The 22,932-nt window shown below is 50.2% G+C and overlaps 6 protein-coding genes across 6 annotated transcripts; 4 read left to right on the forward strand and 2 right to left on the reverse strand.

Moving 5' to 3' along the window:
* Positions 1–228: 228 nt before the first annotated feature.
* N7506_006277 (putative TMEM1 family protein) lies at positions 229–4,649 on the forward strand (the record flags this gene model as incomplete). Its single annotated transcript, XM_056955570.1, has 5 exons — positions 229–265; positions 317–1,014; positions 1,071–2,858; positions 2,910–3,986; positions 4,041–4,649. 5 exons carry the CDS (start codon positions 229–231, stop codon positions 4,647–4,649), a joined length of 4,209 nt encoding a protein of 1,402 aa, XP_056809904.1.
* A 1,686-nt stretch (positions 4,650–6,335) lies between these two features.
* On the forward strand, positions 6,336–7,804 carry N7506_006278 (oleate delta-12 desaturase odeA; the record flags this gene model as incomplete). Its single annotated transcript, XM_056955571.1, has 2 exons — positions 6,336–7,313; positions 7,388–7,804. The coding sequence occupies 2 exons, from the start codon at positions 6,336–6,338 to the stop codon at positions 7,802–7,804; spliced, it is 1,395 nt and encodes a 464-aa protein (XP_056809905.1).
* A 459-nt stretch (positions 7,805–8,263) lies between these two features.
* On the reverse strand, positions 8,264–9,880 carry N7506_006279 (putative DNA repair protein (Rad57); the record flags this gene model as incomplete). The annotated part of the gene is made up of 2 exons (XM_056955572.1): positions 8,264–9,413; positions 9,480–9,880. 2 exons carry the CDS (start codon positions 9,878–9,880, stop codon positions 8,264–8,266), a joined length of 1,551 nt encoding a protein of 516 aa, XP_056809906.1.
* A 5,111-nt stretch (positions 9,881–14,991) lies between these two features.
* veA (sexual development activator VeA) lies at positions 14,992–16,629 on the forward strand (the record flags this gene model as incomplete). The annotated part of the gene is made up of 3 exons (XM_056955573.1): positions 14,992–15,037; positions 15,094–16,154; positions 16,213–16,629. The coding sequence occupies 3 exons, from the start codon at positions 14,992–14,994 to the stop codon at positions 16,627–16,629; spliced, it is 1,524 nt and encodes a 507-aa protein (XP_056809907.1).
* A 1,290-nt stretch (positions 16,630–17,919) lies between these two features.
* N7506_006281 (putative nuclear RNA binding protein) lies at positions 17,920–20,055 on the forward strand (the record flags this gene model as incomplete). Its single annotated transcript, XM_056955574.1, has 1 exon — positions 17,920–20,055. One exon carries the CDS (start codon positions 17,920–17,922, stop codon positions 20,053–20,055), a length of 2,136 nt encoding a protein of 711 aa, XP_056809908.1.
* A 506-nt stretch (positions 20,056–20,561) lies between these two features.
* N7506_006282 (putative MFS transporter) lies at positions 20,562–22,122 on the reverse strand (the record flags this gene model as incomplete). The annotated part of the gene is made up of 6 exons (XM_056955575.1): positions 20,562–20,734; positions 20,801–20,855; positions 20,904–20,976; positions 21,038–21,230; positions 21,280–21,845; positions 21,896–22,122. The coding sequence occupies 6 exons, from the start codon at positions 22,120–22,122 to the stop codon at positions 20,562–20,564; spliced, it is 1,287 nt and encodes a 428-aa protein (XP_056809909.1).
* Positions 22,123–22,932: the final 810 nt, after the last annotated feature.

Raw genomic sequence — 22,932 nt, forward strand, 5'->3', positions numbered from 1 at the left:
GACGCAGAATAACTAGTAACCTTGGAAAAGCATCGGACTTGTTAAAGCGGCGAGGGCGGTGCACTAAACGGGAAAGGGAACGACACGACCGTGCGTGGCCGCAGTCGACCGTCTCGGTCCTCACCCCGCGACTTTTCTCCTTAAATCTCGGTGGAAAGCTCCCCTGCAACTTGAGCTGTGAGATGTTCTGAGCCCAATTGGACATTTCCCCAAACCCGCCCGGGAATCATGGACCCCTCGCAGGCAGCTTCAAACAATGTAACAGGTACGGTGAGCAGTCAGGACAACAGCAGCTTGCGCTAAACAACAAGTATAGTTGAATATACGGATCCCTCGGGTCTATTTCCGCTTATCCAACCTGTGATCGAAGCAAAGCTACCCTTCAAGAATCTCCACTGGAAATCACCAACCCGCCCGGTGCGGTCGATCGAGTCGCTCCGCATCGGCTTCACACCTGCACAAGAACCCGAGGAGCGAAAAGCTTCGACCGATGCTGCGTCCGGTGCAATCACACATCGCCGGCACCAGATTCCCGGTCTCCGTCAGACACCATACTTGAAAGTCTACCTCCTTCGATGCGACGATAACGAAACCTACAAAGCGACAGCGCGCAAGAACCTCCGTGAATGGATCAAGGCCAACTCGTCTTCCCAAACCTCGCAATCTGCAGCCACTAGCCAAGAAAAGCACGATGCGTTCGAGTGGCTGATCCTACACGTGGTTCCAGACAGCGATGGTGCGGAGAGATCGCCCGCGCCTACTTCGAAATGGGGTCGCGGTTCCACAACAGTGCTTGAGAAAGTCAAGGCTGACTTCAACGGGTCGTCGAAGACCGCCGTGGATCATGTGGCGCAATTGCGAATTCCGAAGCACGGAACCAAGTCTCCCGAACTCGCAGAACAGTTGGAAGACTTGATCGATAAGATGAAGAACGGAATCTTGGCATCTTTTGATCTGCGCGTGGCACAATATGAAGAGGATATCAAGGAAAAGATTCGCAGCGAAGTCTGCCGGGTTGGAACTTTTGCACGTTCTTTATTCTCAAAGAAGGTCTTGCTCGGGGCTTCGAGAATGTGGGCCTGTTCGAGGATGCGCTGGCTGGGTACGACGAGCTTGCAGTTGGATTAGATGCAGCCATTCGCGATCAGCTCGATGGAAGCGGAGATCAGCATGGTGGTGCCCTCTCGATCACCAGTAAGGCATGGGCGGAAATGGCAAAGAAGGCCTTGAACGCGGGTGTGTCCGAAGGTAACACCGATGCTGCTTTGTTTTCGGAGCTCCAGCCTGAAGAATTCCCATTCAACTCCAATAAGATGGCATACCGAGAGATGATATTGGCGAGTGACATTTCCATCTTTGACTTCCGCACATACATCTTCTCACGCCAATTAACATTACTACTTCGAGCTGCAAGAGCTCCGTCGCTGGTTGGCAGCGATCCTACCGCAGATGTGAAGGGCGCGAAATCAAACAAGAAACCCGAAGATCTCATGTTGCTATCCGAAATTTGCGGACGGGCAACAGAGGTTGTCAGTCTTGCCGCGCGTACCCTCCGTTATGATCTTGAGTGCAGTCTGACAGACGTAGCCAATGAGGCGAAGACAAATGCTATAAGCAACATAGTCTCTTCTTGGGCATTTTCAGCTGCCTTCCAAGTCCTGGCCCAGACATTCACTCCGACACTCATGCTCCCAGAATCCTCTCTTCATGCTGTTGCGCAATCGAGCGAGGCATCTGCGGCTTCCAAGACAGAGTCCAGACCCGCCGATGTGCCTCGCCGCACCAGTTCCCTTATATCTAATTCTCGCCCTGGCCGACCAGTGACTCAAGATATTTCTGATAGCGTGGGCTTGCTTCAGAGACGCTCAACGATGGATCACCCCAAACCAGCTCCAGCTCTTTCACAAAAGACCGGCTCTGAACAACTAGCGTCTGGGCGGGCAGAGCTTCTTCTCCTTGCTCGGCGGTCTTTAGAAGAAATTGCTCAGAGACGAGGCTGGGCCGAAAAGTGGAACGACCTTGAGCTGCTCTTTGATGATCGACACCGTGCTGGAGCAAGTGGTCTTACGGAGGTTTCGCTGGACACTGATGATACCAAAGCCTCAGAACCTGACACGAAAAGCAAGCAATCCTCCCTTGTAGGTATTGACCTTGCTGGCCTAAAGGTAGCACTAGAGTCAAGGGAAGCTTTCCTGTTCCTCTATGAGGATTTAACGGATCGTTTGATCCGTCATCATATGGCCGCCAATCGTGTCAATTCTGCTGAACAGGCTCTTGCGGAAATAGCTATTCTACGCTATAGGCAAAAAGACTATGAGTCTGCTGCTTCATACTTCCACCGTATGGCCCCGTTCTACGGCACTAAGAACTGGGTCATCCTGGAAGGAAGCATGTTGGAACTGCATGCGCGATGTTTGAAGGAGCTCCAGCGCAACGAGGACTACGTTCGGATGATGATCCGTTTGCTTTCAAAGTTTGCTACATACGCGCAGGCGCAATTGTCGATCAGACAGAAAGCTCTTGCTGGCTCTATTCCCTCCATGGAGCAAGAAATTCTAGAAGCGCATGTCAGTGATTTGTTCAAAGCATCTGGCGCTCTCCAGAAAGACATGTCGGCCTCCTTGACGGACTTTTTTGCCGACCTTCATGTCAACCCTGCCATTCGATTGTATGACAATCAGGACGGCTTCCAAGTGGAACTATCCCTGCGGTTCCTTTTGGGCCAGCAAGTTGAAATTGACAACCTCAAGCTTCGTCTAGTTAGTGCTAACAGTTCTCAACATTCTGAGTACTGGATCGAGAGCAGGGATAAGTTGGTTGTCAAATCGTCGTCAACGAAGATCCTGATCGACTCTTCTGTGAGTACATGAAATTGAGCATTTCTTTTCGGAAAACTAATTGATACACAGACCACGCTCCAAGGCAAATACATTGTCGACCGTATTGAAATGAGGGCAGGCAATATTGTCTTCAGCTTCAACAGTGGTCAAGACTCGTCACTGCCGGTCGGTTTCAGGGAAACCGAGGAGACGGAGGAAGTCGATGAGCGGCCCTACATCTACTGCTATCCCCCGGCAGACAGCCTTCAGGCGAAGATTGTGGCGCCCCATCTAATTGACCTCCAAGCCATGCGCACACTGGAGCTTGAACTTGATAGCGGGCGAAATGATATTAAGAACGGCACAGTTCGCGTCAGGCCCGCAACTGCTGGCCTACGTCTTCGCCTCGCAGAAACTCAGGTCGTTGATGGCACACTCAATATTGAGGCCAATCACGAATCTGGTATCATTGAATTTGCTCACCTCGCTGCTCGGTCGTTTGTTCGACTACGGATACCCTACACCGTGGAAGAGGCCTTTTCGACCCTGTCAGCTCGGGCAGAGGTTGGGTACGAGACTGAGCATGGCAAATTTGCCTCATCTGCATCTTTCAGTGTTGTGTCTACACTACCAATCTCGGTTAATGTGCAGGATATCTTCAAAGATGAACTGCTCTTCTCACGGTTTACAATCAGCCCTGCTATGCTGATTCCGCTCCGCATCACCAATTGCAGTCTTCCCAGCTCTAGCACGTACGAAGTACAATCCACCATTGCTGGCCCTGTTGCCCTCGATGTTTTCCCCAAGCAGCCCGCGTCTCTTCTATACAAGATTCGCGCAAGTGACATTAAGACTGCCGAATCAACACCACGCAGTCTACAATTGAGTGTCGACTTCACATGTGTGGATGATGAATGTCTTGATGCAGTCGAGAAGCAATTTGGTGCCTCCATTAACTCGAGTCCCTTCCGCCAACACGCGGCCTTACTTACGTCGCACCTTGTCAGCAGCTTCCGTGCACATCTGTCCACGAATGAGATGGAAGCTATCGGATTAATTCGGGAAGTCAATATGCTGCCCTATCAAACCGTGCGCTGGGATGATTTGTTGGGTGCCTTGGAAGCGCCAGCCGAGAACGTACGCCAGTGGCTCAACGAGTGGCACAAGGTAAGAACCCCACGGGTCTCCCGTCAAAGTGACCATATTTACATCTGATAACAGAATAACACGATTATCCAACTTCCGACTCAACCTACCATCCCATCCCGCCGTATTGTCATCCCAGTCGATGTACCCGAAATCCAGGTCGTGCACACCGCCGAGCTGCAGCTCCAACCAAACACGGAATCCATCCATGCCGCCGTAGGCCAAATGATCACGGCGGAGCTATGTCTTCGCCACACCCGCCGCTGGTGCTCCCCTGCAACCCGCGAAAACGCCGACCAGCCCCTCGAATGCTCGTATGAGATCCACGCCAACCCAGACCTGTGGCAAATCGGCGGTAGGCGCCGGGGAAATTTCCTCGCGCAGGATGGTGACACGACCCGTTTCACCGTGCTTCTACTGCCCCAGAAGCCAGGCCATCTGCTTCTACCGGGGCTGGAAATCCGCACGTTCTTCCCGTCCACATCCCAGCCGCCGGCTGATCCCACGGCTGCCCCGCCTCGGCGCTCTATCCCGTGTGAAGTTGACTATCGAAATCATAGTGAAACGGTTCTTGTTCTTCCTGACTTGCGGAAGACTACTGTTACGCTGAGTGCTGCCGGTGGCCATGCTGGCGGGGGGTCGTGGTTGATCGACTCGGAGCGGAGGGCGGAAGAAGTTCGTTGATTTTATGTGTATACGAAGTCTCCGTACTCCGTACAGTGTGCGTGTATAGAAATCTACGAGTGATGACTTTGTTTATACTCCGTACAAATATAACCAGATCCTATGTCCAAGTATCCACCTGTGTTTGACATCTCTTCCCGTACGTACGGAGTAGTCCTGAGTAGGGCCGTGTGCTTCCCAATACGGTATGGTGTGATCAAATGTAGACTAGCGCATCGCCTTAAACTCAACCTTTTTTCCCCATCTCATCGCGCATACAAACAGTCACTCCGTACGAAATACGGAGCAGATTGTGTCAAATTGAAAACTTTCCATGAATTTTCCGGTAGTCCAGTAAGCAACCTGGTGACTCGTATCCCGTGCAACAGATATCACGTTATTCCGGAAATCGGAGAGATCAGATCTTATCTAAGGTGGCAAAATGATAAACTACAAAATTTAACGTTTGTGTTTTTTTCAGTTTCGAAAGGGGGGAGTGGGGCCCCAACAAAACCCGACTCCGCCCAACAAGCGCTGAACGACACATTTGCACTATGTACTCCGTACGGAGTATACTACAGACTTTTCTCAAGTCTCTATGGAGTGCCATATTATACAAAAGCAGTGCTGAATTTCTGTATATAGTATACTTGTAGCAAAATTGATATTCTGATCTACATAACTGTATAGACCTCAGACTGACCCCCGAGGTCAAGGTCTATATAGCAGTGCTGTTGGGTCAATGGCTGAGGTATGTGCTCTTGGCTTCCGCAGGGGGGAATTCACATGCCCACCTGCAAATACCACACAGGCTCATTCGAACATATTCGGAGGGGTTCTCGTGAGCAGAAAAAGCAAAAACCCAATTGCCACTGTAAGTTGATCACGGTGGAGCTCAAAGCACAGAAAAAGACCCGAGGCAAGTCGATCGCCACGATCTATCCACATGCCCAGACAGCAGCTTCACCGTATTCTCATGTGAAGATCAGGTCTAGCCCTACCACCATCTGACAGTCAGACCACTCCACCAACATTGTGAAATTTGCTCAGAAAGTGTTGGGGCGCACGGGATTTGCCGAAAGTATGGACAACTATGGAACTATGGAGTACCGAGGACGGAGAACACAGAGTACTGATCACTGGACAAAGACAGTGGGAACATTGTGTACGGAGTAGAGATGCAGCGACACGGCGCTGCTGAGCTGAGAGATCTTGCCAGTTAAATTTCAGCGAGCGAAAAACAAACGACAAACAATGGCGAATGAGGCAAAGATCAGCTGTAGCGTTCATGCAGAAGCCGAAAATTCAGAGGTCGAGGGGCGAAGGGGCGATCGGAATGAATTTGCAGAACGGAATACACCAATACGGCCATATTATACCCCTGTCCCAGCACCATGGAGAGTCCGTTACCGTATTGGAATTACCGGTTCTGTAGTAAACCCCGGTCCCTTTTTTTAATTCTTTCCCTTTTTCTGGAGCTGCGCTTTTTTCTTCTTCCTTTCAGTCAAGTCAATTGCCTGCTCTCTCGTTGGCTTATTGAGGATACGGGGTCTTTGCTTCCTCTAAATCTCTTTGACTCGCCCTTTGTGCAACCCCAAGACCTCACTAGTGCGTGTTCAGTGCCAGATCTACGAGCTGAGAACTGACAGTCCTCAAGATACTGTTGGACTATAAGGGATATCCTCCGACGTCCTTTCACACACCAAGATGTCCTCCACCGCAGTTCCCAAGCGTGTTGCGCTCAACCGCAACCTCCCAACAGATGTCTCCGCTGTGAGCTCTGTCTCGGCGTCGCCTTTCGATAGCCCGCGCCAATCCCCCTCCTCGACATCTTTGTCCTCCATGGCCTCCGAGCAGGAAGCCTCTAAGATGCTGGATACCTACGGCAATGAGTTCAAGATCCCCGACTACACCATCAAGCAGATTCGTGACGCTATCCCCGCTCACTGCTTCCACCGCTCCGCGGCTACCAGTCTTTACTACGTCTTCCGGGATATGGCCATTCTTGCCTCGGTCTTCTATCTCTTCCACAACTATGTTACCCCCCAGACTGTGCCCTTCTTGCCCGCTCGCGTTGCCCTCTGGACTGTGTACACCATTGTGCAGGGTCTCGTCGGTACCGGTGTCTGGGTCCTGGCCCACGAGTGTGGTCACCAGGCCTTCTCCCCCTCCAAGACTCTGAACGACACCGTTGGCTGGATCTGCCACTCTCTTCTGCTGGTCCCTTACTTCTCCTGGAAGATCTCCCACGGCAAGCACCACAAGGCCACCGGTAATATCGCCCGTGACATGGTGTTTGTCCCCAAGACCCGTGAGCAGTACGCTTCCCGCGTGGGCAAGACCCTGCACGAGCTCGGCGAGCTGTTTGAGGAGACCCCCATTCTCACTGCTGGTCACCTCGTGGCCCAGCAGCTTTTCGGCTGGCCCATGTACCTCCTTAACAACGTCACCGGCCACAACAACCATGCCAGCCAGCCCGAGGGTCGCGGCAAGGGCAAGGCCAACGGCTGGGGCGGTGGTGTCAACCACTTCAACCCCTCCAGCCCTCTGTACGAGGCCAAGGACGCCAAGTTGATCGCTCTCTCCGACCTTGGTCTCCTCCTTACCGGTAGCGCTCTATACTACATTGGCTCCAACTTCGGCTGGGTCAACCTGCTGGTCTGGTACGGTCTCCCCTACCTGTGGGTGAACCACTGGCTCGGTAAGTTCTCCAATCAGCATCACCATCCATTTGATTCAATTTACTGACCCTTCACCAGTCGCCATCACCTTCCTCCAGCACACTGATCCCACTCTCCCCCCACTACGAGCCCGAGGTGTGGACCTTCGCCCGTGGTGCTGCCGCAACCATTGACCGTGACTTCGGTTTCGTCGGCCGTCACATCTTCCACGGCATCATCGAGACTCACGTCCTGCACCACTACGTCAGCAACATCCCCTTCTACAACGCCGACGAGGCCTCCGACGCCATCAAGGCCGTCATGGGCGACCACTACCGCACTGAGGCCCACACCGGCTGGACTGGTTTCTTCAAGGCTATGTGGACCTCCGCCCGTGTCTGCCATTGGGTTGAGCCTACCGAGGGTGCTACTGGCGAGAGCTCGCACGTTCTCTTCTACCGCAACACTAACGGCGTTGGAGTTCCTCCTTCTAAGATGGCCGGCAAGGCCCAATAGACTATTGTTTGATGTACTTGTTCTGCATCTTGTCTGATCTGAGCTTCTGCAATTGTCTCTCGCGCTGATTATATGGATCATTTTTGATTTGGGAGTTTGCATACTTAGATCTGTGTTGGTTGGAATTTGTTAATATCTTATTAACAATGTAATGTGAACTCGAGACCATGTTGTCTTATGTGTAAAAACAATTGTAACCAATCTCTTTGCTGGGAAGAGAAGAAGAAGCAAAAGCGAGAGGTCTACTATCTATGTCCCTCATCCCAAATACCTCCATCTTCCAAACCTGGCAATCAAGGTCCACAACTCTGACAGACATACACAAAATGCTCACAGGCCACTATTCGAGTTTTGGAAGCTTCCAAGGTTCCGTCTTGTGATTGTATGATACTCTGCTGAAAAAGAGCTTTAAATGCGTTTATGATATCTCTCGCTATTATCCTTACATATGACATCAAATTATTCGGCGTGACTCGTAGCCCGCAAGCCACCTTTCCAAATTTCAAATTCCAACTCGCTCCTCGTTTGCAGTGGTTGAGATTTGACCGAGGCGTTTTTCAACCCTCCCGCCCAAGGACAGTACACCAGCTTCATAACCCTCCGTGTTACAGGATCAGGGCCCACGAGCGACTGACTCTGTGAGCCTAGTATTGCATGACGCGGAGGAGGCGCAGGCATCGCGATGGAGTCCGGATCCTGACCGACATCTGCCTTCGATTTATATGGCTCAACTGGCTCAACTGGAGCAGTCGCCATTCGGAGAGTATCCTTTTTAAGAGCAATCCGACAGGCAATCTGCGTCGACCAAAAGAATCCCAGGGCTGGATTCTTCAGTGATCCACTATCCGGATTCAAACCATCACCCCAGCCACTGAAGAACCGTTCTTGGTAAGATAGACTGAGGAAGGGGCTGCGCTCTGGCGTTGGAACAAGATATGAGCCGTCGAAGTTTTTGTCCTCGGGTGCGTGATAGGGAGATGAGGAGATGGCTTGAGAAGAGCGGGGAGCCGATGAACTCGGCGTGCTATTCTCCGCGGCTATTTGCTCAGCTCGCGACTTTGGATACGGGGACGGAGGACCGGTTCCTTGGCCTTGCGTTGAGCCTAGTCTCGATGGAAGCGGTGGGCGCGGTAATGAGGCACCACCCACGGGCTCGAAGCGATCAGATACCTGATTTGCAAGCACAATTGCAACATTTTCATAGATCGCAAGTTTTCGAAGGAAATTGCCTAGTTTCGCAAGTTGACGCGCTCGGCTGGCGAGGGATGCCAGGGTAGTTGTGTGTTCGGCACGGTAGTTCGATGTGATCGAATCGATAATGACTAGACCGATATCGTAACGCTGAATCGCGACGGGGAGCTGGAAGTTGATAATGTGGTCTTGTGTTTCCAGGTCCATGGCATTGACTGACAAAATGGCCTCTAGTGATGGCGCTTGCTCAGGCGGAAGACTTGATAGAGCTGGATGTGATTCCAGGAGCTGGGTAAGCCGTGGGGTAGACAGTGGATGCTCTGTGGATATGTATATCGCGCGCTGCTGTAGTCCTTGGGGCTTTGGCAGCTGCACGGCCAGACAAAGGCTCAAAAGGAATTGGGTCTTGCCGCTTCCACTAAACATCGATTTGTGACATTAGCCAGCGCCTATGCGTGAAGTTGCCACGGAATCTGCAGCATACCTCTCGCCCGTTATCTCCGTCACATATCCCGTTGGTATTCCGCCTCCCAGCAATGCATCCATTGCGGGGTCGAGTGTGCTTATGGTATTCCATTGTGAAGGTGGGCGTTCGGTTGCAGGCTCATGATTGGAGGTCTCTAGGTTCGGGTTTGGGATTGGTGTGCTATCATCATGTCCTGCGGTTGTTGGGGGCTTTTCAAACCCAATGTCCCCATGCAATGCTTCAATGATGCGATTGGAGAGGCGCCGAACATCTGCGGGAGGCACGCGCGCGCGCTTTGCGATTTCTAGAGGGTCGAGGGTGATAAGATCGACGATGGTGACTCTGCGCCGCTCGAGGGGCGGTATGATATGAAGGAAACCATGCGTCGAAAACTCAGGCAGAACAGATAGAAGATCCATAGGCAGAAGAGGAACAATTGAACGTCGCGACAATCTACAAGTTGATGACCAATCAACGAGCTAACTTAGCCCCGCAAGCCATCTTGGCCGAGCGGTGGGTGTTAAAGCGGCAGTAATATACCGCCCGAACTATACTGAATGGGTTTTGGATGTTGTAGGCATCATACACGGCCAACGAGAAAAAATAAGAAAAAAATATGGGAAAGTGGGTAGTCAGCAGGACTAGCTGAGAGGCCAGCCGCTGGATTTGAAGCGGGGAGATGTCTCATGGCACTCGCTGTTTATATGGGAAATTTGCATTTCCAAACAGGGTAGATACCGGCCAAGAAGACTGGGGGCAGACAAGCTGGACAGGACAGCAGTCGTGGTTGAGACGAGTGCGCCATCCTGCCAGTTGATACAGGTACTATGGCTTTTTGGGTATATATGCCTCCTTCCCCAGATATCAGGACAAGCCTGGAGGCCGCTCTAATCCCCAAGGGTGAGCTTCATTTGGTCCAAAGATATAGGCAATAAAAAGAGACGTCATAAAGCCCCTTGGGAAATAAAATAGGACCTGCACATATATCCTAATCTTGAAACCTTGGAAGATTGGTGACAGTCAGGTACATGGATGATGGAGCTGACCTCGGGATTGATGGGATAACGTCAAGGCTGTATAATAAGACCTCAGCCTTTGGATCGAACACAAAGCCCAACCAAGGTACTCAAGGGATTTTCAGACCCGATCTTCAAGTCTGCAGAGTTTGGGGGATATAGGCAAGTCAATAGAATTCTCATACAAATCTTATCATGATCTCTCTAGTAAACGTGAGTATTCATCACGTATCTAATAGCGACGCGGACCTACGACTTATGTATCTACCTCACTATTTCCCAGGTGTCAACGTAAATAACATTGACCTTTCCTCAAGCAATAGATATCCGCGGAGTGGTTGACTGCAATCGAAACATCATCCACGGATGTTACTAGATAAGCAGGTCACCCGGGCAATGTCGACATAGTTTCTGGGGATTAGCAAGAGTACCATATGTATGTAATCCATACGGAGAACCTTGGAACTCTGTGGAATATTGGCACCTTTCACATCCGCTGCCCCAGACACGAAATTTCAAAAACTGTAAGTTGAACAATGCTTAAAGGGGTATAAGTAGTACACGTGAGACACGTTTTCTGTCTACTGAAAATCTCAACACCTTAGGGTTAAACGGTTGTTTCATCATGAGTTGTTGAACAGGACATTAGACGTCTTACTCCGGGGACGTTGATCGTCGTTGAACCCCGAGGATCCCGAGTAGCGTACATTGTGGAGTGGGAAAACACAAAACACAGCCGATACATGCATAGATCAAGTTGTACCATAACTCAATGAAGTTTAGCTCGTGCTTCAGACTCCGTACAAGCCGGTACAATGTACAAGTACTTTTACTTTTGGTGTGCTGTATGGGGCAGGTGGATAAAAGATAACGGGATCAAAATAACAAGCAGTTTGACAAACCCGGTGCATCCGCACTTACCAAGCAGAACAGATGAGAGACTCCGTAAAGACTGCAATATCCAATGACACAAATGGCACTGGGAATAGAATTTTCTTTACGCAAGGTTATATGTCACAGAATGAGTTTTCACTGCGGATCTTGTCCACACTATTGTAGACTAGATTTGACAGATCATGCGTCTATCCAGGCCGCGTCGCCGATCGGATATCTGATGTCACTACAAGTAGGTACTTCTGCTCCCGATTCCGTTAGACCGACAAAATACTTCGATGAAGGCTGGGGCTGTGATTTGCAGGGGTCTGACAACTCTTCCACGTGGCAGCGTAAGGATGGGACTAGCGGTTTAATGATTCGTCCACACTCTGAAAGGATGAGCAGTGTTCATACGGAGTACTGTATGACATTGTACACTTCTTTGTATACGGAGTAATCCAAACTCGTAAAGTGAACAATCGGGGCCTTTCCGAATAAATGATGCCCTAAATCAAGAAGAGCGACCGCTTGAAAGTGAACCGCCAACTTCAACTTGTGTCAATCACAGCTCGAATCATAGACATCGTTCCAAATCAATCTGATGCGACCATGTCATACATCTTATGTTTAGAGTACGGAATATAGCTAGCACAAGTCTCTGATACTCCGTAATCCCAGTATAGACGACTTCTCATTCGACAAGCCATCATATCACATTGAGAAGTTCTCCTGCCCGTCACGATGGCAGGGATCAAAGCGCAGTGTTGGACAGGGGTCGCTCGGAGCCGAATATTACAAGTTCATGTACGAGGTACGGAGTATGCGATCGTACTTGTACATGCATGCGACTCTTACCGTAAACAGACATTCGCCCATATGTGCATTCGAGGAATTTGAAAGCCTGTGAGTCTCTTTCCTACAATACAATCCATACTGATTAGAGTCTCAAAGGCAGTAGTGTGTGGATAATCAACACTACAAGTGTGCCTTCTTGAGTGGTCACGGAAAAGCCCTGATACTGCCCCATACCCCGTACAAATCAAGTAATGGATCATCGAATCACGGAACTGTGATCTTCGAGAGGGGGAAGCCAAGAGTTGAAATCCCTGCACCACATGGCTTGGTGGGTTTGAGAACATTAAAGCTTAGGGGCATATATTACACGGAGTCCGGGATGAGAAAACAGTAGCCATCGTTGTTTCAAAATTGAAGAATTCTGGTCCTTTGCAGACGTCGGAAGACTCTGTAATTCGGTACGAGTGACTTCTCCACGGAGTACATCAGCACCGTTGGAGTCCGCCCGGTCTGGAATGCAGCTGGTTTACGGAGTACTCCGTACTCTTCATTTGTATGAAATGATAAGAATGCAACTCATACTCCGTATGCAGGTGCTCCATCGGTTTTTCTTTACCTACTCCGTAGACTTCCAAGCTTCCAAGCTTCCAAAACGGATGGTATTGACAAAACTTTATCGTTCCTGTTCATGTGTATGTACAATTTAGGATACGAGCACTTTCAGATGGTATAACCAATCCGAATGGTGGATCGGTGAATGTCAAAATTCGAATGTGGACACGATTTACAGTGCATATTCATAAGTATTGGACCTCCAGTATTTTAGAATCTACTTTGGATCCCGATCTGTATGCGGTATTCATGGAATCTCTACGGATTTCTCTGCTGTCTTTCTTTCTGTCTTTCCAAGTATCTCATTCGGGCAGCCTTAGAAGTTGAGTCTGAAGTGTAATAAACAGAGGTCAAATACTTTTGAACCTCCACTGTACATACGGAGTACTGTATGTACATGGCACCCGTGACGGAACATGAGCATGGAGTATGAGCATGCGTTCCACAGAAAGGGGCATTGGAAATCCAATTCTAACGGTCACAAGATTGGCACTATTTCGTGAACCAACCGTACCTCGGTCTTGGGGCCACATTTTGCACCAACATCCTCAGTCTCGCTGAGACACCGGGGCAGAGCAGGATCAGGATCAGGATCAGGATCAGGGTACTCCGTATGAAAGAGAAGGATTCGCAGATCCTGTATTGCATCAGCCGTGTCAGGCTAGGCGTATTAGAAAGAACTGGGGGCGACAAGTCCAGTCGGCCCAGGCACACTATGATTGGTCAAGTGTCTTCAGCCAAGCCATGCTGTGAGAGGGGATCGGTGGCTCGATGGAGCCCAGACTTGAGAACCGAAGCGAATCACTTTGCACACAGCGCCCAAACGGGCTGCCTTTGAGAACATGTCCCATGGATATGGGTTGAGCTTCTTTTTTAAAGTACAACGATTTGGGCTCCGCAGATTGATAAAGTGATATACAAATTATGTCAACTGACAACCTTGTGACTTCCAAGGTTATATGAGCCCTTGAATCGGACTTGAGTTCTGATGTTTCGTACGAGTACTCCGTAACTGAGTCTAGGTTCCCCTTTGTCCTTGAAAAGGACTAGGCCTTACCGGAAATACATGGTAATTTTGCCCAGGCGTTTGAGTGATTTATTTTCTCTTGCTTTCCAGACTTTTTTTTTCCAAGTTCAAGGTGGCCACAGAATCGAGACGAGTAGTATCTTGAAGCATCTCGAACCTATAAGCTACAAAGTCGTCACAGTTTGGCAAGGAAAATAAAGAGAATCCGATCCGTTGGACTGGGTTGCCGGAATCCAGGGTACCCGGTAACGTGGGGTTTTCCTTTACCACTTTGGGTGACACGAAGTGATGTGCAGTGCATATATTGGTTTTACTGGAGGTTTTCGACTCTGGGATCTACAGAGACTCAGACGCCAATTTGATGACCTAAAAAGGTAATAGTAGGAATGAGCTAGAGCAGGTAATTTCGAAGCCCTAGAAACGACACTAGCATGATATACACAAATACAGACTAGCATTGGGGTTACGGATGCCCTTTTGCAGATCGTAACTTATACAGCGTTGCCTTCTCAGCATGTAGCCCTACAGTTAGCCTTCTGAATATTATGAATAAGATTGAAGAAATGAAAGATGGGTCAAAAAAATAGAATAAAATTATAAAAATTTGGTGTTGGCTCTGCGCAAAAGGATCGAATAATTGAAAAACGAAAAGAAGTTCACACGGTACGGAGTACCGATCGGGTACTTTGGTCATACCGCGAGGGCCCATAATCGGGAGGCGTACCCAACTGGTTACGCCTAGTGTCACTGTTCCACTCTGCCCCCTCTCCATGTTCTTCCTTTCCCTCTCTTTTCCTAATCATCAATCCAACCTTCCATACAGATCGACTCTTTTTCTTTGATAAAGTTTGGTCGGTTGAGACCGTTTCAGTGGTTTCATTTGTCCGACGACTTGCTTGGATGGTTCAGGAGAGGGTGCCTGAACGAAAGACTCGAAACCGAAAATTCCACCGCCCCCATATATCGACATATAACTTGTATCTTCGACATTTAAGACCAGTCACGGATCACACCGAAGCCTTTGATTACCTGCGCATCAGGGAACTCGAGACCTGAATGAATATTGCGCCCGGAAAAACACCTCTCATCCCAACCTCCAGAATGGCGTCCAGGGCTCCCATCATGCCCCCCTCCTAATGAGACGGAACATTCAGTGAGCAGGGTTACTCGGGAGGGGAAGAAACTCACATACAAATTGAGTGTCATGCAACAACCGGAGCGGGCAAGAGCGTGTGGCGCCGGAGCCAAATGTGAGTCCGGTTTCGAGGTTAGAGAGAACGCTGTGTTTGCTTACAATTGTCAACAGCTTCTGCCGATCGCCGTCCAGTTGACCCTCCACCTGTTGTTGAGCTACGCATCTTCGAATCCGACCCTGCCAATGATGCCCAGCAAACCGACATCACCTTCGCATACAACGCTAATTTCTTCCTTTACGCAACACTTGACACCGCACGTCCGATCGCCCATGGTCGGGTCGCCGGACCCCCATCGTGTCCTGTCTTAACTGGTGTGCCGGTCGCTGGGGTCGCATACCTCGACCGTCCTTCGCAAGCCGGCTACTTTATTTTCCCCGATCTTTCGGTGCGCCATGAGGGACGGTACCGTTTGAACTTCCACCTTTACGAAGAGATTAAGGACGCCAAGGATGCTGATAAGGACTCGACACTGCCTCTGCCCAACCAAGTCAATGCTCACACGAATCCCGGCACGCCTCAAGCATACCTTCATTTCCGCCTCGAGGTCAAGTCTGTACCGTTCACCGTGTACAGCGCTAAGAAGTTCCCTGGGTTGGCTACAAGCACGTCTTTGAGCAGGATTATCGCGGAGCAGGGTTGTCGTGTACGAATTCGTCGCGATGTTCGCATGAGGCGACGAGGCGACAAGCGCGAGGAAGATTATGAATTTGACGAGGAACGGGCTGCGGCATATGCGAGAACATCGGATCGATACACCACACCGGACAGATATGTCAACTCGATAGAGCGCCCGCGGTCCAACAGCAATGGTAGCAATGTCGAATCGCCATATGCGTATGTTCCACCTGATCGACGACCATCGGCGCCCGACTATGGCTTCCAGTGCCCGCCGCAACCATACCAGCGACCTATGCCACCAGCTCCCATGTCCCATGCCTCTCAAACACCCTCTTACCAATCCCATTTATCATTCGGCTCGACACCATCTCATTATCCGGCCCCTCACATGCCGCCCACGCCTCCTCCAATCGCTCCCCAGGGCATCTACTCCCCGCAAAATGCCTACGCGCAGATCCGAAACCCATCCACCACTTCTGAATATGAGGGGACACCCTACACGTATCCTATGGCACCACACATAGCCTCAGATCGCGTTGGCTACCCCAAGCCAGTGAATTCGTATCGCATGGACCCTCCAAAGGTTCAATCTTACATGGATCCTCGCATAGCCGAGCCCCCCCAATCTTTACGGGCCCATGCCTCAAATTGCAGTGGCACACTCTCAACCTTCGACTATGCCTCAGCCCGTGGCGCCTATCAAGATTCAAAGCGACTACAGCAGCTCGCTCGTCCCCTCGGAGGAATCCTTGTCACCTGGTGCCAGCTCATACGACGACGTTGCAGGGAAACGTATGCTGTATCACACCGGGCCAACATATGGAAAGCGATCACATGAAGATACTTTCGGTCTCGATGAGCGCCCGATGCAGAACGGTATGCGACCAGATGCTGAGCCTTACCACCCACCAGGCTATCGCGATTACTCGGGAGAAAGTAGAGCTGCATTGATGGCTGAATTGGGTATTGAGATGGCTTACAAGCGTGCCAACGGCAAAACCGTTATGAAAGCTGCTCCGTCGACTTGATATCATTCGACATGCTCTCGGTCAACTTGGTCATCCTGGTGATTTGGTCCTTAATAGATCGAGTTTTTCGATGCCAAGTTGCGTCCGCTGTGTCTGATCTTGCTTCGATCATCTCCAATTCCGCTTCTCCGGCGGTTCTCCCTCATCCTACCAGATGCTTTCCTCTCAGGAACTCAATCACCTCAACTTATCCTGTCCAACAAATTTTGGAACTTGTCCAATTCATTTGGGTCCTCATTCCCAGGACCTTGAACACCCCCCTCATCCCTCAAGTTCTTGTGTTTGCCAAGAACAAGGGAACCATGCTCCCTTCATCCCAACTTCAACTCTGACGGGAAAGGAGAAAACACCCCCAAATTCAAGTCAACTGGGATGGTTGGCCAACGTGTTGACGACCCCATGACTACTTTCTGCTTGTGCTATATGTTTATATCCCTGGACCAAAAGGCTGGCAAATTTGGCATCATTCTTCTTTCAGCGAAATGCACTTTGACACTTTTCAAACGGACCAGAGCTGGTCTCATCAAGACACACTGCATTCCCTTGCTTCCCATCCAAGAGCTTGCCTAATTTACTCTCTATACTGGCGTTTTGGCATCTGTCTGATAACTAGCATTCTTCAATTGATTCCCCATGCGCTCACACATGTAGAATGCACACGGTTTCGAATTGATCCATATCCAAGATTCCATATCTCTCATTCCTCCACTCCGTATAATGTGACCACATGTCGATGAGACATAGAATTCTACAAACCCACGCAAGGTGGTCAACTTCCCTACATAATAATAATAGCATCAGCAAGTAAAAGGCGAAAGATGTGACAATAGTCCATCACTAGCTTATGTATGAAATGTGAAAACAATACAGCATTCTCAAAAGTAGCGGGTACTTCGTAAGTGGTAAGTAAACTGCGGCAGGCGTGGGTACCCAGTACCACAACAAACTTCCTCCCTTGGCAAGTGCGGAGTATGTAAACAAACCCCAACTGGATTTTCTCAAACACTCAATTTGCTCGAGGCACCCGTCAAGTTTCAAATTTGCGATCGTTGATTTTGATACCCGATCTCCGACCTCTGCTGACTTTCTATGCCATCCCCCATCTCCTTCGTGTGTTGATATCTTTCCCGCAACAAGGGTGTGCGGAGGGATACCAACCTTGGAACCTTGTAAAGCGAAGAATCGAGGTACGCTCCTTGCCCAAAGCCCCCATATAGGGATCAAGATCTGAGCCCGCATAAATGAATTGATCTGACTGCCCTGCGTCGCCTACAGACAACTTGCGACGAAATGGAGGTCGACCGCAGCCCCGCGCAGCGCACCTCGCGCAAACATCACCGCACCAGTGACGACGACGCCAACTACGACTGGGGATCAGATTCCAGTGGACAGTTTGACGATGCTGATGAAGTTGACCCTGAAGACTACCGTTCTCCCGCCGGCAATACCGCCAAAAGACGACGCTCCAACGATTGGCCCCTGCCCGAAGAAGCCGCAGACTACGGTACCAGTGAACGCCGCACTCAGCGCAGCGGAACTGGTCACTTGAGCGTCAGCAGCATTGGCACACCCTCTCGAGTCTCGCCGCGGGCCTCGCCCCGCGCATCTCCTCGTGGCTCGCTTGCATCGCTGCGCGCACGACATGCCGCGGCATCCTCATCAAGCCCCCGTCATCTCAGAGGCCGCACATCACGATTCGTCGAAGCAACTATGAGTGATAGTGTCAGCGAAAAGCCACCCAGCATTTACTTCCGCGACCGTGAGAACAAGCCGGGTAATCCAAACCGGTCCTCTGGTATCTTCCGCTTTGGCAAGGCCATTGCCTCCGCGTTCAATCCGTTCGGCGGGTGGAACAAGCATGAAGGATCGCCGACTAAGTCACCGCAGAAAGATGTCATCAATCAAGCCGAGCAAGCTTATGCTGAGCTGAAGAAGGCTGGGTACAAGGGCACGAACAAAGGACATTACATTCAGACACATGGTGTCGATTGCGCTGCTGCAGACAAGACCTGGCAGTCTATCCAAGATAAGATGGAGCACAGCTCTCCAATCAAGGACGTGCGGCGCAGCTCGATTGATCGCGGCGTACACTCGCGCTCTAATTCTGGGGCTTCAAAGCGATCCTCTCTTCAGGATCTTCGCCTGCCAAAGTCGTTGTTCCACAAGACTCATGAGTCCCCGTCTGCCTCTCAAGCTACAATCTACTGTGATAGGACTTCCGAAGAATCCGAGACTGGGCTTCGCAAGCAGCCTTCGCGCAAGGAACTCTCTCGACAGACCAAGCTGCTCAAGAAGGTCAGCAATCTTGAAGACAAGCTGGACCGCGCTCGACGGGAACTGCGTGAGCTCACAGGCAATGAAGCACCTGTCTTGGCACCCATTCCCATTCCTCAGCCAAACATCGTCAACACAGAGATTGACCCTGCCTCCTTCCCAAGGAAGTTCGTCCCCGGAGCCCTGCCAACTTTGCCGTCTGAACGTCTTTTGAACCAACAAGCATACGAAGCAGAGGCATCTGGAGCAAATGTCGGAGGTCTCACTGCTTTACCATCCATGGGGGATCGCGAGAGCTTCTCATTTGAGGAATCACGTCCCGCCCCAAGCCCGGCTGTGGCCAAACATTCAAAGCGGCGCTCCAAAGAGACGTGGCCGTCGCCCCTGGGTAAGGACAGCCTTTCCCGTAAACGGAAGTCACCCATTCATGAACCTATCGATAGTCGAAAGCCTTCTCAGCCCAGTTCGACGGACTGCATCGACGGCCTCGAATACCCCGAATTCGAAGACCTGATCGACTTTGGTTTGCTCAGCCCACCCGGCAAGGCCAAATGGCAGAAATCCGACGCCGGCGAGAGTCCAGGCTCCGCGAAGCGCAGACAGACCACAGACCAGTCCCAGCTCGCCGAACCCAACACCAAATCAGCCGAAGAAAGCGCAAGTGCACGCGGCAAAAGGTCTCTCTACAACTCACCCCAAAAACTCTCCGCCACCAACTGCTCACCAAGTCCCAAGCCCCCTCCGCACGGTGTCCTCTTGCGAAGGAGCGATTCCAACCGCAAACTAGCATCCTCGCCTCCATTCGCCTCGGAAGAGCCTGCGGACTTTTGGACTTCTCCAGCCGCCTCACCCGACAAATCCCATAGCGACTTCTACCTCCATTCTCAGCCCAATCTTGATCCTGATCGTAGTCCTCGCACCCCCACGAGGTCAAAGACCAGTCCCAGTCGCTCGACCAGGCTCCGCCGTGACGACGATATCCCCCCCGTTCCACCCGTGCCGGAGGAATTGCGATCGAGTGCAGCTAAGGTTTATCCTAAGTCACCTAGGAAGAGACCTGTTTCTGCTCCTGTTTATTCGCCAACTGCTCCTTCGACGGACTCCATGATTCTTGGTGTTGAGAATTATCAGTGGCCGGATGATATCTTTTAATGGGGACCCTAAGGTTCCTGTGGGGATATGATGTGTTTGGGATTTGACGATGGGGGAGTTTTTAAGCTGGTATTTTTCTGGTTTCTTTTGTGATGGACTGGGAAGGTTACCCAAATGGCGAATTTGGTTTCTGTTGGTCTGCTCTATGTATTGATGTAATGATGTAACGATTTTTATACCCTGGCGTCCTGGGTTTTTCGTCTAGTGTGAATTGAATCACAAGGTTTCAAGGTTGCTATGTGATTTTCCCTATCAATCATATTTTGAAAATGCTCCTGGGTAATATGCTGTGCCACCCAGGACAATATTCCCAGGGGACACTCGTGCTACCTAGTACATTTTGCTTGTCGAGCTGCAAAGCAGTCGTTTGGTGTCAACTTCTATGAAATTGACAATGTTGTGAGTATGGATGACAGATGGATTGACATCTATACGCCATTTCTCGACATACTTACCTTTGAGTAAAGGCTTCACGTTGAAACCTTGAAATAACCTTGGATCATCGTTTAATCCCTATGCAATGCTGCATCTTTTGGCAGGATCAACCAGCTCAAGCCAGCTGCGCCCAATAACCCCACAAGCATAGGCTGCAGTACCTGCACACCTACTTTTCCTGCAATAATACCAGTCAAAGCTGGAAATACGGAGCCTCCGATTTGGCCGAGGACAAAGACAAATGCTGCATTAGTAAGTGAGCATTTCTATCAAAGACGATGATTAAAAAATAGAGTATTGTTTAACTTACCAATTGCCGAAGAGCGGATCTCAGGCGAGAAGATCTTTGTTCCTACTGATATTCCCTGTGCAAATTTGTTAGATTAATCGCATGATACCGACTCAGGACTCACCGTTGCGAAGAAGGGCCCAGAGAAGAAGCCCAGTAAACTGACTGCCACGGCTTCTGTGATGATGTTTGGAACCCTGGTGGTTCAGTATGAGAGATTCATCCTTGATTAGCAATACAAAGGGAAACAATACTCACAACCAGAAAACTAGCTGCAGCCCCACACACAGCACTGCATACAGGAAGATCATACGCCGCTCGCCCAGTCTGTGTGTAGGCTCGGCGAGTATAAGACGGCCCAGGAAAGCACCACCGAAAAAGCCTGCCGGAACGTATCCCATCTCCTTGACATCGCCATTGCGGACATTGACAAGATATTCGACCATCCAGCCTGACAAGGTTAGCAACCATGCATCTCGAAGGCGATCATCAAAGCATACCTCCAGCGGTAATTGTCGCCCCTAAAAAGAAGAAAAAGAACAAGCTGACCAACCAAACTCCAGGTGTAGAAAGCGTATCTTTTATCTCCTTCCAAGCAGATTTCGAAGACGCCTCCTCTCTGTCATCTCGCAGGACAGCCGGTGCAGCCATACAATCACGGAAACAGACACCCAGGAGTGCAAGATTGACAACACCCATTCCGAGCGGGAACGCATAAAACAGATACCACATCGAGTCCGTATTCGCGGATGCAATCCCCGTCGCGACGAATGGCCCCACCAAGCATCCAGCCATATACATAGCGTGGATGAAGCCAAGGTAGCGATGTGCTCCAGTCAGAGAAGAGACAAACGTATTGGCGTGTGTATCATTGAAAGCCTGGCCAAGGCTAGCGAGAAAGAAAGTCACCACGTATAGAGCGAAAGGCGGCTCCCAAACGCGGAGGACATGAGCCAAGACCTGGATTGCAGCCCCTAAGCAGAGGATTGGGCCTAGGTCGAGGTATTTGGTTATTGTACTGTTCGTAAGAGCGGCTATGAGCCATCCGCCAAATGTTGTACCGTAGCTGGGCATGTCAGCGTGAACTCGTTGAGGGATTGAGATTGATAGACTTGCAGTACGGCTACCATGTTCGTTCCGATACTATAGGTGCGTATCACATATGGAATGAGTGACCCTAAACTTCCGTCATTGACTCCTGCGACGAAGAATGATACGCCCGCACTGAGGATTTTGGGATACATCCATTTGACTTCGGGGGGTCTGGAGTCTTGTATCTCATTTTCGGGAACTTCGGAGGGTATCGTGGGCAGCGCGATCGTTTCTGTTTGTGTTGCACTCATGATTAATTGCTGAATAGCGAGAAACTTCGCAGTCAAAATCGAGAATGACGTTGGAACATGTAACTATGCTCGGGGTTTCGGAGAATTAGGCGGCTAAACTGCGGGGGATGCGGAGACTTCCACGGTAGACCCCAGTTGCTATGACACATCCGAGGATTCACCAGAAGTGCTGGCAACTCAGTGGTGCCATGCTCTTCACAACACTCAGTATGGATTTTGCGGACTTCAACCTTGTAGGGTTTGCGGCCCTCAGGACTGGGAGCTCAGAGGTTTCCATCTGAAATGGGTGTGGCATTGAACCCAACTCTATGCACGTAGCTGAAGCAAGAATTTCATGCTTGAATAATTTGCCATGAGATTTATAGAATAATGATCATAGCAAGTGATGTTGAATACCTCTGAAAAATTCCAAGGTTGATGCAGAGGTTGAGTTTAATTGCCTTGTAGGTTCCAAGGTTGCGGTCACTGGCTAGAGGGACAGCTAATACTTCAGGTTCCAAGGTTACTCGACATGAGGTCTACAATTTGAGGCATGGTCGAGTAAATCCATAGGCTCCCATTTAGAGACACTCCATACTGCAGATTATCTTGGATATTGGTACAAAATGGTGAAAACTACCTTTACAAATCATTACTTAACGAGCTCGATAAAGACTACAAATGGAATACCCCTATCTTTTTGGAAGCATATCCTACGAAGTAACTATAGCCATAATAAAAGCCTAGGCTATGTAGCAGATGTGATGGATTTAGTTACTAATTTCGATCCCCAAGTATAGTTTCGTGTTTGTCCGTCATGGCTGTCCAGGA

This window comes from Penicillium brevicompactum (genome assembly GCF_028827555.1).
Source record: "Penicillium brevicompactum strain IBT 35665 chromosome Unknown utg000005l_segment0_segment0, whole genome shotgun sequence".
NCBI lineage: Eukaryota > Fungi > Ascomycota > Eurotiomycetes > Eurotiales > Aspergillaceae > Penicillium > Penicillium brevicompactum.